Source organism: Pezoporus occidentalis, unplaced genomic scaffold (assembly GCF_034315485.1).
Source record: "Pezoporus occidentalis ecotype Australia unplaced genomic scaffold, CSIRO_AGI_Poc_V1 ctg1, whole genome shotgun sequence".
In the NCBI taxonomy this organism is placed as follows: Eukaryota; Metazoa; Chordata; class Aves; order Psittaciformes; family Psittacidae; genus Pezoporus; species Pezoporus occidentalis.
In genome coordinates this window covers 6,346,905-6,366,669 of record NW_026912778.1, presented here as the reverse complement: position 1 = coordinate 6,366,669, position 19,765 = coordinate 6,346,905, and the positions used below count along the sequence as shown (strand labels likewise).

Here is a 19,765-nt window from a genome sequence, read left to right as displayed (position 1 = left end):
GATTAAGCAGTTATCTTATGCGTTAAAGAGTTTAAACAAGCACATAGTTTCCTAAACACACATTCCCCCGACCACACAAGCTAAGAGCACAGTAGCACACAGCAACAACAGCATTTCAACAGCTGGAAGAAGTGAAGCCCCTGGGGATTCCCCTCCTCTGTCACCTCTCTCAGATCCCACACACACAGCACAGGCATTTCCACCACTTGACTCCTAGCAAGCGCCTGGGCTTGTGGCAGACAGGCTCAAGCCCTGGCCTTGGTTCACTACAGACAATGCTCCAAAGTGCTCCAGAGAAAACAAATAAGACCACATTGCAAGACCAAAGAGGAGAAAGTTGTAAAATTCTTGAGACCACAGTGGCTTCAAATCCCCATTAAATCAAAACACTTAGTGCTGCTTTTCCTCTACCAAAAATAATAGTTTTGTTTAGTTCTATTGTTTGATCAGGCTCCTTATTCAGCCAGAACAGCACATTTTTATAACAGTCCCTCAGATCACTGCAAAAGACAATCATTGTCTTATATTTAATCTATACTAAGCAAAATATCCAGTATGCCTACTAAAATAAACTACCCAGAGATTCGTTTGCCTATTTTCCTTCCTCCTCACATAGCTTTTATGCTGGAAGAAAATAAAATCATTATATAGCTAATACTGACGTAGTTTGATATATATATGCATTGGTATAGATACAAAACATACTGACTATAGTTTGAAAAGTGAAGATCGTTACTGTGACTTTTTCTTCCTAAGGGTTCAGACACTGGAAATAACAGGAGAACATTACCTGTCCTTAGATATAGGAGCTATAAGTGGCGCATACCAATTAATTCCCACCTCACAATGGGCATCCAGGTAAACCAAAACCTTCAAAAGAAATAAGTAATGCAATTTATATTTCTGTACATGAAATCACGATGACTTAATTAAGCTTATTTACCCTGACATACTTTCATATTATAAACGAAAAAACATTACATGAGTTAAACTAATCCCCCTGTAACTACCACCACCTCACCTCCCCTACCCACCGTCTGCCTTCCCCAAAGACAAGCCTTGTGTGTGAATTGGATCCTACCTGTCCAAGTTTAGCCTTCTGGGCTCCGATGCTCCTAGCTTGGATTAAACCTTCTCTCCTCTCATTTCGAAATACCTTTACAAGGCCATTCCACTGCTTAATATACTCATCCAGCCTCTCTTGTAAGTGTGCTATCAAGTAACAGAGAAAAAAAAAAAAATGGTGAGGTTTAATAATAAAGAGCTTTGTACTCCTAACACAACACAAATCAACCCTACTTAAAAGTATCTACAAACACTTAAGAGAATCTTTAATTCAACTGCTTGTACTACCACTCACAAAGCTCACAAAACAACTGCTTGTACTAAACCTGAAGATCTTAAGACTTGGAGCTCTGACTTCATGGCAAAGGTTTGTCTCTGGCACACTTACAAGAAAAAAGCAGCTGAAGCAGTTGGCCACACCACAGGGGAGCTGGGTGGACAATTCCCAGTCACTTCAATAGATCGTATTGTGGCTTTCAGGTCATCTCTAGTATTTCAACCAGGCAGAGAAGTTTCTACACTTCAGCACATGGTCTTTCCTTATCAGATAATGTCATGTGTACAGTTGAAGGTCCCACTTTTCAGTTAAATGTTTGTCCTCACTTTTTGTCTCACAAAATATGATGTTGGTCTATTAAATCTGGAAACCTGAGACAGAAACCAACCATAGTCAAACTATTGCGCTCCCTCACCTAGACCAGTTTCCTCTTGGGGCTGTGGTGGTCTTACGCTATCTTCTAATGAAATAAAGAAAAAGAATAATTGGAGGGCCAGAACTGGAGTGAACAAACTATGTCTAATTATACTGATGAGACTGGAAACCTTTAGCCAAAGGGACTTGGTCAGCATAGGGATGAGTAACCCTGTAAGAATCATGATGGGCTATGCTTAAATGGTTGCAGATTTGTATTTGCACATTGGTCTTTGCTAAACTAATCTGGAAACCACATTCCTACCACACAATTTGAAAAAAGGATCCTAGCCTTGCATAATATTGCACAGATGATTCTGTTGGGAAATCTCACAAAGGCAGAAGGGCTGGCGCTTGCTGTTTGAGGCTACGCTGATTTAGCTACTGGTGTTCATTTAACATCTATTTTTGTACTGAAAAGCTCAAAAGAACTGCCTACAGCTTCAGTTTCCCTCAGTCAGGAGTCAAACTAAGCCACCTCAGCTACAGCTGAGGCATCCATGCACTGGTCTGAACCGGCTCTGAGGGGCTGCTTAGAGGCCATGCCCCTGCTGATCTAAGAGGAGAGGGGATGTGCAGAAGTGGAAGGAGAAGGATGTCCCCTGTAGCAGCAGTAAACCATCAGCTTGCTTCAGCAGCAACATCTTTCTCACCCTGAAATGACTGAAGTCTGGAGTTTGCTGCAACTTACATGTCAGTATGTTTTATATTCTTGCTGACAGTATTGAAAAAAAATCTAGATTAAGCAAAACTGACAAATAATTGAAATGGAAATGTTTTTTGGAAGTGTATTTTCCAAACTTGAAAATCCAGCAACTCTACCAAAGAACAATCTCTGAAACCACTATCTTTTAACACTCTTATTATCCCTCCTCTTCACCTCTATAAAAGAATAAATTTTCTCAACTGAAAGTTTTACATATACTCTTCTTGTTTCCCATATGCATTTACAATCTCTTTTGTAAATCCTTGTGCATTAGGAAACCATCCAGGACACATAAATATCAAACTAGAGAGAGAACAATTTTATCACATACGCTGCATAGAATAACATGCCATGTAATATATATAGAATATGTGGTACGATAGCTGTGATATAAATTTTTATAGGATAAAATCAACAGAGTTATGAGGTCATACTGAAGTGGTACTAAGAGAATCTTTATACCACACCATTATTTATTCTGCAAATTCCAAGTATGTGTTACAGAAGGACTGTCAGGAATGTTTTAAAGATTTAAAACCTGACTTTATTTCCAGCTCTCCTGCCTATGAAGCCAAATGTTTTAGTTATCAAATGTTCAGCCATGTAAGGCTCACAGGGAGCTGTAAAAACCTGTCATATTGGTTGTGTAAAGCTTTTCTACAGTACAAGTCTCAGGACTTTCCAGTCCATTATCTGAAACCGTGCCAGGGTTAGCAGCAAGTGCTATTTCCCACAGGAAAAGTGAATTTTCCCTCCTTCCCGTGTTACAAAGCCTGCATGACAGTAGTGTATAAAATCCCGATACTTTTACAGTCAGAAATACCGTTTGGCCAGTGTTAAATTTTGTTCACCTAGAACATGTATTTATGATATCTGTCAACAGCCTTACAACATTCTGTTTTTTGTTTAAAAATGTATATTTCACCTTTCAAAATATTATAACCACCGCTCTGGTTCCCCCCTTGTTCCGGGGGTTCTCTCATGTCTCAGCACATGATTAAAGCATGAATCTACGATTTTTTCAAACCACGTCCTTTCTCCAAAAGATCTCAGGCACTGCAGATTACAAGAAGGGGGGAGGAGGAAGGCAGCTTTTTTTCTCTTGACTCATGGATGTCAGTTTGTAGAAAAATAGCATCAGAAGTCCTCCCTAAAGCAGCTGCCCAAGTCCCCTGCACTGTAATATTATTCATGTGGGGCTCTCGGCTAACACAAAGCACTGATCAATGCTTGTTTCCCCACTACAAGCACTGTTAAGTTAATAAAAATACTGTTATGTGTCTACTCTCATTACATCCCCTTTGGTTATATTATGGGATGCTGCATCAGTGGGAAATATAAAGAAAAACCAAGTGAATGCAAAATGTAGACAAAGCCTTTAAAGGCTATTAGGAACACCGGCATTTACCTTGCAGTCAATCTTTACAGTTGGCATGGGCTACAAAAGTGAGCTGCGCCAGCTAAGATATTGACTTCTATGCTCTAAAGCAATACTTCTATACCTCTAAAGCAAGCAAGCTGGTGTCTAAATGCATAACAAGTAGTTGTCAAAGACCTATATATACTACAGCAATTGTAGGGAGCTTCAGAATATCTGGTGGTGCGAATTCTCATTGCCCTTCCAGAGCAACTGTAGCCTCTACTCAGCTAGCATTCACAGTGAAATAAAGTGTTTTGATCAAGAAACACAATCAAAACTGAGGAAAAAGAGTCCCCATGAGCAGCAGTGTGGGCACATTGACACTGGTAGAAGCAGCTGCAACACTTCTTGGACTCTAACAAGCGTTAACACAGAGGTCTCCATTGAAAATATCAGAACTAGCATCATTCAACTATCTTGGTGTCATCTTGTTACTGTTCCCTTTGTGCTTTGACAAAGGAAAAAATGCTCCAGCAGAACTCAGCACACCTCTCTGCGCAGTTATCCACGGTCAAACCCTGCTGTTTGCAGAAGAGATTAAGGAAGGGAGAGAGAGTGTTGTTTAGCAAAAAGAGTGCTCCCAACTGACTTTATACAAAGAATTATAATGAAAACGACATTTTCCAAGCATTGGAACTGTTTGTCCCTGTGAGGCACAACATATATAAACATCTATGCAGCTGTAACTCCCTTCTGATGAAAGAGGATTTCTCATAAAGGAGGACAGGCAAGGCTTTTTTATTAGCCAGCCTTTGGAAGTGTTTGTAACTGCTATGCTCCATTTTAATTTCGTATGGCTGGAGAAGGAGGTGGCTAAGAAATAAGGACAGTCACACTGAGTGTGAGAAAACATCTACTCAGTTCAGCATCTGCGTCTCTCAACGTTGGTCTCAAAGAGTGCAAAATGCTCTTTGCTGGGTGGAAAGCCAGATATGAAGTGTGTAGTCTGAAAGCAGGTGGGGAAGGAGAAAATCCTGTATCTGTGCTGTCAGCACTGCTTTTCTTTTGGCTGAAAAGGCAAAAAGCCACCAGCAGCTCTGGTGTGATTAAGAGTGTTTGTGTTTTGCAGCTCCTAACAACTGGAGATCTCTTCAGGAGGCTTGGCACGCTTCACAGCCTGTACTAGCTCATGGTTCTCTCTGTGGAGAAAGAAGTGGAGCAAGATTCTATTCCCTTGGCCATTTTTCATCTAAAATGCAATTTGAATTATTGAAATTAAGTTAATTATGTTTACCAAGTAATAGCCTAAGGCACTTTGAAGAACTATTATAGTGAAACAGTACAGTTGCAGCAAGGTGTTCAGAGCCATTCTAGTCCGTGCTTGTTTTCCAGTCAATCATACATGAGAAAACTGCATCTTGATCTTGTTTCACTGAATTTTCTGATTCACGAAAGCTACTTGGGAAAATGAATTGTGGGAAATAGAGAAACAAGGATCTGCTGGAGGTTAGGTCCAGGCTAGCTGTATCTGCTAACCATTCATATATGAGCAGAAGGCATAAGTAAAGTTCTGTATTTCAAAACAAATTTCTTGTAAAATCCTGCCTCTATTTAATAATTGTCATATACTGGAAAAACTGTAGTACAAGTTATGCCAGACAAACTCATTCCATGAATTACATATACATAGCACAGAGTCAGCTACCACTCATGTGAAACCCAAGTACTGAGTCCAATCATGTGTAAAAAGTCTGGTAATTTTTCTAGAGACCATCAGTGTCATAGTTATGTTATGCAGCTAACTCAGCCCTTGAATGGCTCTGAAGGAAAGCTGTGATCCCAGCTAAAAAGGAAAACACAGCACATGTCTGCTGACTGAATTATTAAAATTATATCCCTTAGGAGAGAAGATATTTTTGGTTTACAGTGTGCATGTATACCTAAGCCAAATTCCCAACAGCTGTTAAAGGATATAGGAGACTATAACGTAGCATTCAGTATCTTTATTACACTAAGACAGATGTAGTTAAGTTTACAATACAGGTAACTGTTCCTCTCCTGTAAAAACAAACAGAAAATGATACCTACCTATCTACAGGCATGATGTAAAAATTAACATACAATAACTACTTTTAACAGCAACTTACGCTCATAAAAGGCAACCTCAAATATGTGATGAGTTCAGTCATAAAAGTTACAGTGTGTATACCTGCAGAAAACGGCTCCTGTGAGGCAGGAGTTGGGAGAAGATAAGATCACTTGATAAAACAGAGGGTTTTAGAACAGTCATCTGCTTTCCATGCCACTACCCAGTTCAGCTATTATAAAAACAAAGAGGAAGGTAAAGGGAACACATCCTATGCTGATGACCAGTTCAAACTTGCCTGTGCTCCTAAAAGCCATGGTCATCACTGTCTAGAAGAGGCTATCATCCTCTTTTATTCAATATTCAAAGTTATGCTTTTATTTATGCATCCTACTCTTTTTCTGAGTCAACTTCTATTCAAGAACTATACTGCAATAACATCTTGAAGAATGTACAGCTTTGATGCACTGTTTTTAAATTTGCTTAAACCAGACAGGCTTCATCTAATCAATTATCTATCTCTAGCATACCTCTTTCAGTTCTTCTTTGTATTGAGCCTTAATTAATGCTGAAAATATAACTATTAAAGGAAAAAAATCAGTGTGTGTTTATATTTGTAAGAATCAAATGTACGTAGTTACATCCTGGCTATAAAACAAGACCAGAATGTATATTACTAAGGAGGAGGAAAATCTCTGGACTTTTGAAAATGTTTAAAGGCAGAAATTAAAACACACTTAAAAGCCCCTGCGCCTGTAAGAAACAATAAACCCCTTAACATGATGTTTAATTGAATAAGATGTTGAAAATTAGAAACATAGTGAAAATGGATCAGAATAATTCAATAGTCTTAGATGTATTTCTATTATAGCAACACACACACCAAGAGGGAATCTGGATTCCTATATGGAATAAAGAAATTATGCCTAACAGGCTTAATAAATTCCTTCAATAACCTTGAACTACTTGTTTTCACAAGAGCAAAGAGAAGTACTAGCTATCCCAGCTTTCTACTATGTACTACTCAACAACTGTGGTAGAGAGCCCTCCACAAATCCTGTATTTCAATCAGCTGAATACACATGAAGGATTGCCACCTTTATGAAAGCAGTTCATTGGAAAAGAGCTTTCCCTTCATTGAAAAATGAAAGGACTGTGAAGAAACAACTTTTCTTGCAGTCAACGCAATCCGTGACAGGTAATAAATCAAAAGAAAACTATGTAAAGAAAAGGATAAGTTTCTTTTTCTACAAGTAGTGTGTTAATATTCAAAATATACCTTTGTTGCTAAAATCATCAATCAGCACGATTTCTGCCAAGTATTTCCTGGGTGTTCTTTTAATGACACTGTGGACTGTCCTCATGAGTGTGGACCATCCTTCATTGTGGAAGACAATGACAACGCTGGAGGTGAGCAGGTTATCATCATAATGCCAGTATTTGCACCTGTAAAAAGATTTGATTTGATTAGTTTTGACATTGTGATTTACAGAACTGCTTAACAACTCTTCAGTGAAGATTTCATCTGGACAAAGATGAAGAGAAACAGGATATAGCAGGTAATGAGGCTTAAATGCATCACAGAGGTATGAGGCCCAAAGAGCAACTTTCTTCCCAGCCAGTGAGCCTTCTTCCCCTCCTGAAAGGCAGGATGGAGCTGGTGAACAAAACCACCTGCCTCAACAGCTACATACTTCCGGTAGGTGACTGGCATTGCATGGACCACATGAGAGAAGAGATTCAGAGCAGCCCTGTGGAGAAGGACTTGGGGGTGTTGGTTGATGAGAAAAGGAACGTGAGCTGGCAGTGTGCGCTTGGAGCCCAGAAAGCCAACCATATCCTGGGCTGCATCAAAAGGAGCATGACCAGCAGGTCGAAGGAGGTGATCCTGCCCTCTACTCTGCTCTCGTGAGACCTCACTTTGAGTATCGTGTGCAGTTCTGGTGTCCTCAACATAAAAAGGGCATGGAACTGTTGGAACAAGTCCAGAGAAGGGCCATGAGGATGATCAGGGGACTGGAGCACCTTCCGTATGAAGACAGGCTGAGAAAGTTGGGGCTGTTCAGCCTGGAGAAGAGAAGGCTGCGTGAAGACCTCATAACAGCCTTCCAGTATCTGAAGGGGGCCTACAAGGATGCTGGGGAGGGACTTCATTAGGGACTGTAGTGATAGAACAAGGGGTAATGGGTTAAAACTTAAACAGGGGAAATTTAGATTGGATATAAGGAAGAAGTTCTTTACGGTAAGGGTGGTGAGGCACTGGAATGGGTTGCCCAGGGAGGTTGTGAATGCTCCATCCCTGGCAGTGTTCAAGGCCAGGCTGGGCAGAGCCTTGGGTGACATGGTTTAGTGTGAGGTGTCCCTGCCCATGGCAGGGGGGTTGGAACTAGATGATCTTAAGGTCCTTTCCAACCCTAACCATTCTATGATTCTAACTCATCAAATGCACGAATGGACATTCAAGTAACAAGTTCAATCAACCATGTATCTGGCTACAATATACATGTTTCCAGCAGTCAGATCACAATTGCATAAACTGAATGCGCAAGAGTAGTGTCAGTGTCAGAAAGAGTAACATAAGAAATGTAGCTATTGTCTATGTTCATTCCTACTAAATCTTTTTAATTTAAGCATCAGTATTGGTGCGTTCCAGCTTGGCGTGCCATGAAAAGCCCTTCTTTGTCCATTCAAAACATGATGAATTTCAACTTCACTGCAGACCTGGGCTCAGGTCTTTTTTCCTGAGGGATTACAGGATTATTTAGAAACAAGCAACATAAGTGATTCAGTACACACTTTCCAGTATTCATTAATCACATTTATCAACAATGCATTTAATTTGCAATTGTAATGTCCATTTCCTCAACTGCATCCCTAAATGAGACTGTCATAGTCTTCCTAATTACAACCAGTCCCAATATTTCCTTACCTGGAATTTCCCCTACCTTATCACTAGCCTGTTTCCTACCTATGATAACAGAATTCCTATCACCAAACCCAGAGACATAACAGTTTTGATTTCAATGGGGAAAAGACTTCTTTTTTTAATCTTTCAGATTAAGAGAGGGAATCTAGAGAGAATCTGAATTTTCAATACTTTCTTGTACTAAGAAAATATTATTGACAAATGAAACATTTTAAACTTATGGGTGCATAGACTTCCATAGTTATAACTCTGTATAGACAATAAAATCCTCAAATGCCCAGAAACATTGCTGTGTTTGAAAAGAAATTATCTTAATCACCAGAAATCAGAAGAACTGCTGAAATTAAATTAAATTTAATGTGGCAAGAACTCCTATAACAGCTCTATAGGAGTATTTAGCTTATTGTCAGGAAACAGCATTAATATATATTTCACACTCCTCCCCCACAAAAAAAGAAACTAATTGGTAGAAACATACTATTAATTTCAGTTCTGTAGGAAAGGAAAATTACAGAATCAAAATAGTCTATGACTAAGTCCAATATAATAAGGTATTTCTTCTCTTAGGCATGCTGTAAGCAGTCTTTGAAACAGGACGATCACTGCAAGTACAGTTTGCTGACTACACTTCTCCAGTTCAATTGTTTTTTTGTCTGAAGTAGTCAAGTTAATCACATTTATAAGCCACAAATATACGAGTGCTAGACTGACTGTTTAAAATGCACAGTTAAGGCCACTGATGCCTGCCTTCCACAGATCCCTCTCAAAAGATTTCGGCTGATTACAGATTGCAGTACTTCCATCAGTAGCGCAAGCATTTAAGGTATTATAATTTAGCCATCTGCAGAGATAAAATGGATATGCTACCTAGGTGTGCTAAGTTGGCTGTGCAATAGAGAGGTTTTCCATTATATGTTTAATAACAGGCTAATAACTGTGTTGCCTTACATATATATTTACCTGGATTAATTTTGGTGATACAGTTACGTTAAAATGCTGGAAAATGGGGTGTTAAATATTTAAAGTCAGCATGCCAGATGAATGCCATTCAAGAGCTCCAGGTAAAAAGTAGTGGAAATTAATAGCATCTTTTGCCTCAAAGGAGAAGGTGATATCTGGTCCAGGTTGCACCCTGTCGCTGACCTGTAACTTCAGTGGTTTATCTAGGAAATCACTCTGCTCTCCAACTAAAAAGGCAGCAACCACATTTCAGACTGCCTTCAACAACAGAAACAAAGCAAACACTGCAAGAAACCTCAAAGCTTTTGGTTGCTTATTTCTTCCACTTCCTGCAGTGTAGTTTAGTCATATTTAGGAACAAAAGAGTGAAGAGCATAAAAATGAAAGACAGTAAGTTTAAAAAGCCAAACCTCTTACAAAAGCCTGAACTGAATAACCCATCTGTGCGAAATTTATAAGCATTTTTTGATCCGTATTTAATACATTTTAAAAACATAAAACCAGAGGTCTAGACAGGCTTTTTGCTACATATCCAACTTAATCTCCTTGAATCTGTCAGCACGTTTTACTTTTTAAACTTGAAAAATCATGTGCTGCTAAATGTGCCATTTGCAAGCCATAAAAGCACTACATTTATACCTGCAGTAAGATCATACTTTTAGGCTTTTTCCAAAGGCTTTATTTCACTTATTGGACAGTCCACAGACTGACTCACCAAGCCAGTAAGCTCCAATAGACTGCAGCAACTCCTATGCACTACGTTGCCTCTCATTCTGCATTGAGAAGTAGAGATCTGAGACACTGTAATTGTTTTAGATATGTGCAATGAATAAATATTTTAGTTTCTGCATCGATTTTTCCAAAGAAATGTGAATGTTGCTCAAGTATTTCAGTGACAAAAATCCGGATCCTCCGCTATCGTTTCCTTCACATCCACAGAGAAGGAAGCAGGGAAGAGCCTTTCTTCAGTGGAGCAGCACTGACACCCAGTGGTTGGCAGATCAAATACCAAGAGGCCGTAAAAGTTTTTTTCTTGTGTTTAAAGCCGAATTTTACAGTACCAGCTTCCCTGTAAATTTTAGGCACCAGAAGAGGAAAATAAAAAGCCTAGACTTCCAGCCTCATGCTTCAGTTCTAAAAACTAGGGTCAAGTAGGTATGGATATCCAGGAAAAAGCTGCAAGCTACTGAAAATTGTCATGGGCAAAGTACATAAGGGTTTGTGATAAAAAGGATTTAAATATGTTTCAACCTCTAGCTTCCTCCCCTGGGTGCTGTCCTGCCCATATACGTGTGCCCACAGCACAGTATCTTATCAGATGTAATCTGCAGGCCAGCTGTGGTGATATGTTTTGAACCAAACTGATGAACAAACTCACAAAAATGTATCTTGAATTCTTATGTTATAGCTAAGAGAGCAGCACATTGCAGCAGGTGTGCAGGAATGACAGGGTAGAATCCTTAAGCTAGTCTTTCCTCTAGACACTTCACATCACTTTTCCTGACCCCTGTAAAGAGTTACTGCATAGGGCAAGAAGAAGCAGGCATGCACGGATCTGTGAAGAGCTGGCATCACCTCGTGAGGGTGCTCACGGGTGAAAGGAAGCAACACCTTCAGATCAGTCCATGAATAAAAACTTCCTGTCCCCAGATTAGCACTGGTATCACTGAGCAAAGAAATGGAGTGACTCATCACTGGTGCGAGAAGAAACCTTTTGAAAGATACTGTGGTGATTTAATGGAGAAAGAGGGCGAGTAACATTTCTTCTCACTATTAGCCTGTATACTTAAGATGTGAATTAGTTCTACTTTCTCACCACCCCGAGAGGGAACAGCACTGTTGGAGGCTGCGTCACACCAATGTCCCTGTCCCTTACTTGCAAAGTTGTGCATTAGCCACAGCAGGAGAGGACCGCTTTTGTAGGGACCCCTCCCCACAAGAAGCTGGACATCTGAGCTGGAGCCCTCCTTGGCCTGAGGAAACTTCTGCTCTTACAGCTCTGTACTCTCTTTATTAGCTTGCTCTTACTGATGTCCAAAGGCCCCACAAATATGATTACGGGTGCATGCTCCAAGGACTGGATGACCCTACAGCCTCCGTGTTAGCAACCACTAAGAGTTGTTAATGGAGAGGATGTAGGGTTGCAGATATATGCTCAAATTTCCTCAAGGTAACAAAAGCACAGGCTCGAGGCTGCTTTTCCTGGAAGATGAATCCAGCCATCAAGCAAAAAAGCAAAAGTGAACCTCAACAGCAATTTAAGGGTGAGCCCTAGTCAGATACTTAGAGGGCAGTCTGAGATCTTGAGACAACAAAAGTGCTTCCCATGACATCCTGAATTCCTCACTTCTCTAGTTATACCAGCACCTAAGATCATAGAAAAGTAATACATGCAACCAGCTCTATAACCTGATACAATCTTTATCAAGTCAACTTGCGAATTAAGTTTAGTTAGCTGAATTCTTTAACCGAGTTGTTCTGATGGGGTGGTCTTGCTTAGCATGAGTAGTTGCTTAGCATGGGTACCTGCAGTTGCTGGAGCCTTAGGCTGCAACCACTTCTGCTTAGTTATGTAAATGAAAGCTTGAGGCCAATGCAAATTAGAAGATAAAGCAGATACATCCTTAGTAAAGAGCAATAACTGGAGAGATAAGAAGGAATTCACCACTGCAAAAGAATTCAATGGCAGACAAGAATATCCCAGACCAAAGCCAAGAGCCATGTGCAAGGCCCATAAACAATGTGAGCTTGTCAAGTGCGTAGAATGTAAGGGTATAAACCCCCAAGAACTTCTTTGTTCTGGGTCCCTCACTGAAGGCATCAGCTCAAGCTGTGCCTATTCCTGCACCAGTCAAACTATTATACTATTTTCTAAGATTCTGACATCTAAGACTCTGCTGTGGGATACAAACTTTCTTTAACAAACTATCAAACTAGCGCTGTCACTTACCAAAGGTACACCAGTCCCCTCTCTGGATTTTAAAGCACTGTACCTCTGTGCTCGGACCAAAATGCAGTAGCACAGATTCCTCTGGGGTAGCAGGCAGATGATACTGCATTCCTGTAGCAGCTCTAGCAGCCAACTCCTAAGAAGCTCGAGTCAGCCATTTCAAGCTGAGAGCCCTGAATCAGTACAAAGCTGAAGGTCTTAAATTAGCATTTATCCTGAAATTGTAGCTAACATTAAACAGAATCTCTCTTCTCCATTAGTATAAAACTGTTCACAATTTCAATTAGTATTTTATTTCATGTTTAAAATGATATGAGATTCATAGTGATATCAATTAGCACCTATTGGTAATTGCTTTACAATGTAGGCATTTTTCTCGCTCTTTGAGAGGCTCTAGTAGTAGCAGAGCCCCAGAATAAGTTAGGAGCTCTGTTTTCATTTGCAGCTCCCTTTTCTAGCAAGCTCTGACAAAGAGAGAGTCATTCAGCAGACAGCATGCTGTTTATATCCTTCAATACTGAATTCAGGGCTGCTTATTATTTTAAATCATCAATTTATTATGACTACTGCAGCAAACTGCATCTACCCCTTAGGAAGATGGATGAGAGGTTCTTTCACAAGACACCAACAGTGTGCTCATCTACATGGCTGGCATCATAAAGGTTCTGGCTGAGACCGGCTGCTTCATGTCTGCAAGTTAGAGGGATTGTTGCCTAAGCCTGGAGTAGAAAGAAACAGATTACAGAACTGGGCAGTTCTTTGTTAAGATATAACCAAGTGAATCTAATGTTCATACTAAATTTGTTACTTATGAAGCCTTACAGGGTATTTTTATGCACCATCAATATCAATGTAAGGTTATAGTAATCAGCTTACAAAACAGGGGTTCTGAAAGAGAAGTGCAGTGACAATCCAAAGACAGTTTGATCAGCTGAATAATTTATATATTTTCCCCCTTCAGCAAACAGCAGCAAAACCTCTACTACACACAACCTACCAGGTTAAACCTACACTGAAACATAGTATTCAGCTACTTTTACATTAGCTACAAGCATTGTCTATTTCCAATCCTGAAGCAGCCTGCAAAACATTTTGTTATTAATGCACCTGGAAGCATAAGCTACATCTCCTGTCATACATCTGAAAGTGCCATCATCCAATTCAGACCAAGAGATCCAACATTAGGGCTGATGGGAAAGTTGAAGGAATAGGTTTTGCATTTCTGTTTTTGATCACAGAATTCTTGCCCATGGTATCACTTGCCCAACACTGACAAAGTTGAAGCAATAAACACCACAGGGCAGGAGAGCTGGGGCAGCTTCCTTAGGGAAGGGAAAACCCCATTCTAGAGAGGAGTCAAAGCCCTCTTTCCTGTTTTGGTTTAAAGTGGTGCAGTACCTCCCAGGGCATCTCCAGCCCTTCTGCAGCACTGTCACGTACCAGGCACTCCTGCAGGGAGGAGATGGTGCAAGTGGATCACTTGTCACCAATGTAGGACACTGCTGCGAGTTAGCTGCATGAGAGCAGCTTGCTGTGATGCACTCCCTCTCCCCTCTGAAGGGGCTAGGGCAGTGTCCTCAGAGAACACTGGTAAAAGGAAACACATCAAGCCATAACTAGTTCCCATCTCAACGGAGAAATTATGAGAATTGCCAAATGCAGCAGACTGTTGCTTATGTAAAGCTCAAAAGAGTCCACTTTGTGCATAATTTTGTATTTATCAAACACTGTCCGGTTTTATCCAATATTGTAAATAAAAGGCTAGAAGGAAGCTTAGGGTAATGGGCTCAGTCCCACAGAAATGCTTTCTTTCCACCATGCCTTGCTCATCAGATATTAAACCTTGAATCTCCTGCCCATGCTCAGCTTACTTACATTATAACTTACATCATGCAAGTTTATTTAAATGCTAAGTTCTGGTTAACAGGAACAAAACAGAGCACTTGTAAGTTCATTTGATTTATTTTGTTTCACATTCAGATTACAGCTCATTTAACAGAATGCTTCCTCCCTTTGCCTCAAAATTTCTATGACGCAAGACAGCACCTGGAGGGTTACATGAGCAGCGGCAGGAAACCTCTCAGGCTTTTCTCTGCCCTCTACTACCAAGTCAAGGTTTAAGGCAGAATTTAAACATACTCCAGGGTGCTGCACTATACATTTCTATTGAGTAAGAGGTCCTGGTCAGAGCTTGATCCTCTCATTTCAGATGTGCACACAAGAGGTAAGAAAATCCAACTACAGTTAATACACCTGGTGTTTCTATCAACTTCCTCATACTTTTTGGGTGACTCATTTCTCTGCTGAAATTTATAATCTGAAACGCTAGCAGCCAAAGCTAAAAAGACACAGGATCCATCTTCAGTGTAGTTTTCACTGCTGGGACCTTAAACATTAACAGAAAATGCTTGGTTTTGCTTTAAGGCCAATGCCTGGAATTCAAATCGTTCCTGACCACAAGGAGACGCTCTGACAATACGTGGCTAATATTTTAAACACTTTTTTTCCTCCAGGAGCCTTGCCAGCAGTCAGGCAGCTGATAACCTGCAGTGGAAAGCCAGCTTTCCTGATTTAGTGTGACCACTATAATTCACCTGATTCTCAAGCCCAGCTCTTGACTGAAGCACACAAAGATTTATGTATGTACCATAAAATTAGTTTTCTTGGTTACAGAAGAGTTCCAGTGTATTATGCGGCACTTGAATAAAAGGTTTTCCCAAGGTACCTTGTGAAATGAAACCAAGTCCCTAATGCTCCATTGCCAGTCACATAGATACCAACAGTAATTGCTGAAATATTCTTCATACACCAGTATCAAATATGTAATTTGCACAGTGCTATAATTAAGGAACTAATGACATTCCTGAAGAAACGGGGGTCCACTCCAGAGCTTTGCTATTCAACCTCCTTAGCCATGACAAGATTGACTAGACAACTAACTACTCACTGAAAGGAACATATTAAATTTATGTTATTTGCCCACTGTAAAAAGACCATCCATTTTTAATGAGCAGCTAAGATTTATCTGCCTTATTTCATACCCAGAGTAATTGCATATGACTAGAGATTTCAGTATTTTTTCAACTCAAGTATAGCATCAGAAATTTGCTATATAACTTGATTTCTTTTATAGCATTCAGACTGACTAAAGGGCTCAAGCTGTCACCATCAAACTACAATAGCAGAATATCTTTAGTAACACCTCTCTGCTTTACTAACACACAGCTTTGCATGTGTGTATTCTTGGAAGTCTATTTTTGGCAAGAATTCCCTCCACTGCTTCTACTAAAAATAATAACAATAAATAATAATAAAAATAATAATAATAATTAAAAAAGGCCCTTCAAAACTACAATTTTAAAAACCAAGCCAATTCTTATTTCCTTGCAATTTATTTTATAAGATGCCATGAGCTTCAAAAACAGTTGTCTAAAAATACATTTCTGTACACAAGGAGCATCATATTCAAACAAGGAAGAGTTATTTTTCCAGGTTTTTCAACAAAAGCTTGTTGCCAGTTGTTCTGTTTGAAGTAAAAAGGTGACCTATGGCAACAAATCCAATTATTCGAGGATGAATTTGTGTGGCCCAGGGGACATTCCCTGTAAAAGCAGTAATGTCATTAAAAAGAAAAAGTCAAACTAGATAAGCCATGGAAGGAAAACACACTTAAAAATATTTATTTTGCCATGATCAGACTGACAGACATGTGTGGGTGATACAGCTGAAATGTTGGCTCATGCTGGCCATCAGACAGTATTTCAGCATTGTCATACTGAAAACCAAAAAAAAATATCCAGTAAGAGTTTAATTTGTCTCATGCCATAAACATTCACAGAGTCATGATGCTTCTGCTCCCAGTTAAACTACTCAGAATGAAATTCCTCCAACATTTGTCAAAAGAAGCTGTCAAAAAAACCCTGTCTTAAATACAGTCGCGAGACGAATACCCTCTGGGTCAGTAAGAATAAAGCAAGTTGCCCATGGATTGGATAAAACAGCATATCAAGCCTGAGCAAAGCACATTGAGCACTGAGCCCTTCTACAGCCAGCACAGTTAATTACCCTGGTATGAAATGTAATCAACAGTATGAACAACCCTGGCTGAAGGGGTGCAATGTAAATTAGTTAACAGGACAAACAGGGAGTTTCACAGAGCATCACTTACAGTACACTTTAAGAGAATGCTTCCCGATTTAAACTTCAATAAAAAGTGCAATAAGTGTGACCCAAACCCACCAAAATATATCAGTGGAAATGCCAGATGTGGATTGAAATGTTTCATTAACTTCATAAAGGAAAACCTGCATTACTTCTCAGTGTTATTGAGATAAAAGAAACTACAAGACACTAGTGCAACTATGGTATTGTAGATACATAATATTTAGAAATACCGAATAGAGATTCTCTGGAACAACCAGAAAGCATCTTGTTAGAGCCTCACACTCGCAGTCATCCGTGGTTTTGTACTTCAAGCAGTTTTCACTCCTTTTTTTCACTCTTTCATAGGGAAACCATTATTTAAATGTTTCCCAAGAACTGCCATGATTTCAGGTGTCACAACTTGGCCATAGAGGGCCTGTTTTGAGAACAACCTCTCCAAAACACAGTAATGGTCCATCCCCACATGCAGCAAGTCAAATAGGCGTGGCAGAAAACCCACTTGGCTGTACTAAGACCTTCTGATGGATCTCCAATGCAAAAAACGAAGAGCAGGGAAGGTAGGTGCATGGATTGGCTACCCAGGAGGAGTACAGAAATACTGGCTGAGTACATGCAGAGAGAATTAAAGGCAAAACTCTGATGGAGTTGACATCTGTGAGACAGGAAGGGCTTGCAGGCAAAAGACTAAAGAAAACATGAATTTACAGCTGAATGAGATGCAACTTTGTGCCAAAGGACACAGAAAGGACTGAGCCACTCAACACCCAACTTCCCTGTCTTTTCTTGCAAGGTTTGCTGTCACGCATCTTCCATGTCTAGTGGCAAAGTCTGTGGAAGTGAAGGAATATCCATCATAGAAGGAAGGGTTGGTGAGGGACCATTTCACTGGACATATCACAGCAAATGGGATAAACACAGCACAAATTCATTGGACTGGTTGGGCTGTACCAGAGGGTGCTGAGGGAGCTTGTGTGGTCACACTCTGCCAATTTTACAAGTTTCTAGTACTTGACTGTGAACGGAGGACTAGAAAAGACAAATGCCATGCCCACCTTCAAGAAGGATCCAGGGAACTATAGCCAGGCAGCTTAATCTTAGCCCCTGGAAAGATGGCCACTGGAAGACATTTCCAAGTGGATGAAGAAGGTGAGTTGGAATAGCCAACATGGTTTTACCATGGCCATCATCCTGACTGTGAAAAAATTTCCAACTCAAAATTAATACTTTCTGCCCCAACAAACCAGCTATTAACAACAGCCATTGGGAATAAAAAGCATAAGACTATGTCCTACAAGAATCCATTTAGGATAATGACATAAAAAGCAAAATGCAGTTTGACTCTGCCTCCCTTTAAAAGGAGGCCAACACACAATGTCAGTATGGGATTTGCATTAATGTATTTTTCAACCTACTGAGATTATTATACACCACTTGCTGCTCTGACAGTCATGCAGCAGGACTTGCATGAGAATGCAGGAAAGAACATTATTCACTGATTTGACATGACAACCACAGACTTCAAGCAATTTGACTTCTAAGAGTGATAATCACTTCATGTAGGTCTCTTTAAACCTGTTGATTTGGAGGAGTATCACAGTATGCTAGAGATTGGAAGGGACCTCAAAAGATCATCTAGTCCAATCCCCCTGCCGGAGCAGGAACACCTAGATAATGTTACACAGGAATGTGTCCAGGTGAGTTTTGAATGTCTCCAGGGAAGGAGACTCCACAACCTCCCTGGGCAGCCTGTTCCAGTGTTCTGTCACCCTCACTGAGAAGAAGTTTCTTCTCAAGTTTCACTGGAACCTCTTGTGTTCCAGTTTGTACCCATTACCCCTTGTCCTATCATTGTTTGCCACTGAGTAGAGCCTGGCTCCATCCTCGTGACGCTCCCCCTTTATATATTTATATACACTAATAAGGTCACCCCTCAGTCTCCTCTTCTCTAAACTATAGAGACCCAGCTCCCTCAGTCTTTCCTCATAAGGGAGATGCTTCACTCCCTTCATCATCTTAGTTGCCCTGCGCTGGATTCTCTCCAGCAGCTCCCTGTCCTTCTTGAACTGAGGGGCCCAGAACTGGACACAATATTCCAGATGCGGTCTCACCAGGGCAGAGTAGAGGGGAAGGAGGACCTCTCTCGACCTACTAACCACCCCCCTTCTAATACACCCCAGGATGCCATTGGCCTTCTTGGCCACAAGGGCACAGTGTTGGCTCATGGTCATCCTGTCGTCCACTAGGACCCCCAGGTCCCTCTCCCCTACACTGCTCTCTAACAGGTCGTTCCCTAACCTATACTGGAACCTGGGGTTGTTCCTGCCCAGATGCAGGACTCTACACTTTCCCTTGTTATATTTCATCCCGTTATTCCCTGCCCAACTCTCCAGCCTGTCCAGGTCTCGCTGGACGGCAGCACAGCCTTCTGGCGTGTCAGCCACTCCTCCCAGCTTAGTGTCATCAGCAAACTTGCTGATAGTACACTCAATTCCCTCATCTAAATCGTTGATGAATATATTAAATAATACTGGTCCCAGTACTGACCCTAATTTTGTAATTTTGCAGCAGGTCTCTTCAGTTACGCTTTTACCCACAGCTCCAAATGCAACAGCCCCCTTGGCCACCACTGTGCCTGCTTTGTCTGCAAACTTTAGATATGCCATGGAAAGTAATAGAACAGACTGGAAGAAGCAGATGAGAGGCCTGGCCCAAGGACTCATTCAACATCTCACACCCTCAGTCATGGAGCTGAGAGGGTATGGACATGGTTTATTTTTGTGTGTGTGTGTATGTGAGGTTCTGCTCTCTTTCCCCCCAGATGGAAAGAGGAAGAAAATAGTTGGATGTACCAAATTTC

General features: G+C 40.6%; 1 protein-coding gene across 2 annotated transcripts in view; it reads right to left on the bottom strand.

The window, feature by feature from the left end:
* GALNT7 (polypeptide N-acetylgalactosaminyltransferase 7) overlaps positions 1-19,765 on the bottom strand; it is a 76,009-nt gene that overhangs the window by 16,332 nt on the left and 39,912 nt on the right. For both annotated transcript variants that reach the window (XM_062616355.1, XM_062616277.1), the window contains exons 3-5: positions 7,188-7,354; positions 1,082-1,212; positions 791-870 (exon numbers count right to left, since the gene is read on the bottom strand). In XM_062616355.1, the coding sequence (XP_062472339.1) occupies positions 791-870; positions 1,082-1,212; positions 7,188-7,354 (378 nt within the window). The remainder of the gene's footprint in view (positions 1-790; positions 871-1,081; positions 1,213-7,187; positions 7,355-19,765) is intronic.